Consider the following 3324-nt stretch of genomic DNA (forward strand, 5'->3'; position numbering starts at 1 on the left):
GACAATCATACAATCACAACATCAACTCATCTCATACAATCATAATCATGTAGTAGAGGTTAGTACTGGATCTAGATATCATCGTAACATTAAAAGCAATATAATTCATATATGAGTATCAATGTGCATATAGATCATCAAATATAAACCCATCCATCAAGATAGTCCAGAATGTACCATCATCCATATAAATCATCAAGTACCATATGTCATATAAAATGTCTAGCATCACCAATAAGTATCTCAGATATAGATGAAGTCATAACTAACCATCAAAATACCAGCAATAAGTCTAAACAAGTCTTTATTAAGAAGACTTGGTCGTCGAACGATAAGCTAGTCGGAGGCCATTTAGCATTTATATCGTACGGAGTTGGGTAGATACTTAGCCAGCTCCTCTTCTACTTAAAAACGACCAGGATTCGTGTTCTTACCAGAAAGCACAATATGAAGCCTTGGGTTGGTTTTCTATGCTTGCTACTGCTGCTTCTCCGCATCAGCTCAGTGCTTTGGCACCTATTTGGGGCGGCGGCGCTGGGGTGGCTGCTAAATCAAATCCTCGGCAAACGAGGGCGGCGAGAATGTTATCTTGTCGACTTCACCTTCTACAAACCGCCGGCGGAGCATTTACCTTTCGACAAGGACGGAGCCTATCATTCCAGAACATTTCAAATTCCAGTGGAAAATATTTCTGCGCTCCAGTCTGGGGGAAGAGACTTCGCTGCCGCGCTTCGTTTTCAACGACGAAATGGTGGCGACATTGGAGGAAGCGCGTGTGGAGATGGAGGAGACCTTCTTCGCATCGGCGGACAAGTTCTTCGCCAGGACGGGTGTCACGCCGCAAGACATCGATATACTCATCGTAACGGTCTCCGCTTTCACGGCGGCGGCCTCGCACGCGTCCGTTTTTGCGAACCACTATAAGATCAAGGAAAACGTGAAGACGTTTAATCTTTCTGGCATGGGGTGCAGCGCCGGCGTTTTAGCGGTGAACATGGCAAAAGATCTGTTGCTCGTAAATCCGGACTCGTACGCTCTCATCCTCTCCACCGAGAGCACAACCGTCAATGCCAACTACCCCGGCAAAGACAGAAGCTTCATGCTCACCAACTCCCTCTTCTGAGTTGGCGGCGCCGCCTTGCTTCTCTCCAACAAACCGCAAGACGCCGTCCGAGCCAGATTGCGGCTTCTCCATTCAATTCGGACCAGCGTGGCCGCCGACGACGAGGCCTACGGTTGCATATCTGTGACGGAGGACGATGACGGCGTCTACGGGGTCCGTCTCCGCCCTTCTCTACACACAATTGCTCCCAACTTAACCAAGCTCTGCCCCAAAGTCCTTCCGTTGCGCGAGCAGCTGTACTACGCCTACAATTGGCTGTGCATAAAGTTGTTGAAGATGAAGGTGGAGGCCTATGTTCCCAACTTCAAGCTGGCGTTCCAGCATTTTTGCGTCCACCCGGGAGCTCGCGGCGTCATCAGCGGAATCGGGAAAAGCCTGAAGCTGAATGAGTACGACCTGGAGGCGTCGTGCATGGCGCTGTTTCGGTTCGGCAACACGTCGACGAGCGGCGTGTGGTACGAAATGGCGTACTTGCATGCAAAAGGGCGGCTCAAGGTTGGCGAGCGCGTGCTGCAGATTGCGTTGGGATCAGGGGTCAAGTGCAACACCGCTGTTTGGGAAGTAGTGAGAGAAAAGTATCCTTTGGAGAGCAGCTGCTGGGACGACTGCCTTCACAGGTATCCCTGCGATACGAAAAAAAACTACACGGATGATTTCTGTGACCCGCGGTTAAGTCGTGTCACCCCTAGTATACAACCTACTTCCAACGACTTGGACACCAACACTATCTGATTGCGCCGATATATATCTTATTCAAATGCTTCTATTATTTCCATTTGGTGTAAATTGATATGGAACGTTCCTCCCTTGTTCTCTTTCTTTTACGCTTTGTTTCATTCCGAGGCCTCTTCAATAGAACAAAAGGGGCCGGCTATAGACTGTAGTAAATTTGAATTCAGCAATTGCTAGGGCCAATAGGATAGAGGTATCTCCCTATCCAGCTAATAGGGTTTGGCCAACTGTAGTACAGTACATGATTATGAAGTTGTGTAATTGTGGTAATAATTATTATATATATATGGTTTTGAGATACGGGTTGTAGGATATTTATTCTATTCTTAATCTTTTTTGTATTTTGATTAGGTGCATTTTATTTTTAATATAATTCGATTCTTGTTTTTGAGATATGATTTTTATTTGCAAAATATAAGTCTTATCTTGTCTTAGTCTACTGTAATAAAATTGTTTGAGTGTCCTAGTCATACTAAAACCATAGTGCAAAAGTCATTTTTTTTCTTTTTTCTTTTTTTTAATTACAAACTTTAATGCATTACCTCAAATGTCAAACTATATTAAATTTGAAATTACAAGTCCATTATATTGCACATTTTTATAAATCTTGACATATCCAATAGTGGACGTGTCATGTCTGCTTTAAATAGAAAAGACTTTAGTGTGTATCTTATTCAAAGTATTTTGACATATGTAATAATGGGCATGTCATTTCCATTTTTAATACAATAGACTTTACTGTATATTCTATTAAAAATGTATCTAATTGAAATCCTCAATCTTATAATAAAAAGATACATCTATATTTATATTTTTTACCTTAATGTATTTTTTATATTTCTTAGTTTGTCTATTTATAGCTTCATAAATGGATATAAAATATTGTAATATATATTTATTAGTACATTGATATTAAAATATTTTAAATTTCTTATTTATATTTAAAAACTCAATTTATATATTCGGTAAATACATATCAAATATATTTCTTATTTAATAATTTTACTAATATTTACTTCTTACTATTTTCTTAAACTACTATTTAGACCATTTTTTGTTTAGAATTTCAAACTTTTATAATTTTTTTAATATATTGTTAATGCTTTTTATTCTAAAACTAATCTAAATTCTTCTGTTGTTCTTTAAACTAATCTAAATCATTACATAAAAACTTTAAATTTGAAATGAAATGCTTAGCCTACATCAATTGCAACATAATTAGTCAATAGGCTATATTATGTGGATATTTCTCATTAGATTTAAGAGTTGTCACACCCAAAATGTTTACTAGTGCTTTTGATTTTCTCATCTAGTCGCCAGAATTGAGAAAAGGAAAAGCCGTTTCTTATGCAATCTATAAACTACACAGCCACATTCTGATCTTGCAAGTCATGTCTTTAATATCAGCAACTCATCTTTTATAAAGCCTCTATCTATCGACCGGCCTTAAACCACACACACTAAGAAAC

General features: G+C 39.4%; 1 protein-coding gene across 1 annotated transcript; it reads left to right on the plus strand.

Annotated features, from left to right (window-relative positions):
- The first annotated feature begins 447 nt into the window (after positions 1-447).
- LOC131044598 (3-ketoacyl-CoA synthase 4-like) lies at positions 448-1855 on the plus strand. The gene is made up of 3 exons (XM_059211548.1): positions 448-900; positions 973-1015; positions 1125-1855. The coding sequence occupies exons 1-3, from the start codon at positions 448-450 to the stop codon at positions 1853-1855; spliced, it is 1227 nt and encodes a 408-aa protein (XP_059067531.1).
- The last annotated feature ends 1469 nt before the right edge of the window (positions 1856-3324 follow it).

The sequence above is a fragment of the Cryptomeria japonica genome, chromosome 9 (assembly GCF_030272615.1).
Source record: "Cryptomeria japonica chromosome 9, Sugi_1.0, whole genome shotgun sequence".
Taxonomy (NCBI): domain Eukaryota; kingdom Viridiplantae; phylum Streptophyta; class Pinopsida; order Cupressales; family Cupressaceae; genus Cryptomeria; species Cryptomeria japonica.

Bases quoted from the DNA above. Each gene is read 5' to 3' on its own strand.
- LOC131044598 (XM_059211548.1), top strand. From the start codon at position 448: ATGAAGCCTTGGGTTGGTTTTCTATGCTTGCTACTGCTGCTTCTCCGC. The intron at 901-972 runs GTCCGTTTTTGC...CATGGGGTGCAG, and splicing joins ACGGCGGCGGCCTCGCACGC to CGCCGGCGTTTTAGCGGTGA. The intron at 1,016-1,124 runs GTAAATCCGGAC...CCCTCTTCTGAG, and splicing joins TGGCAAAAGATCTGTTGCTC to TTGGCGGCGCCGCCTTGCTT.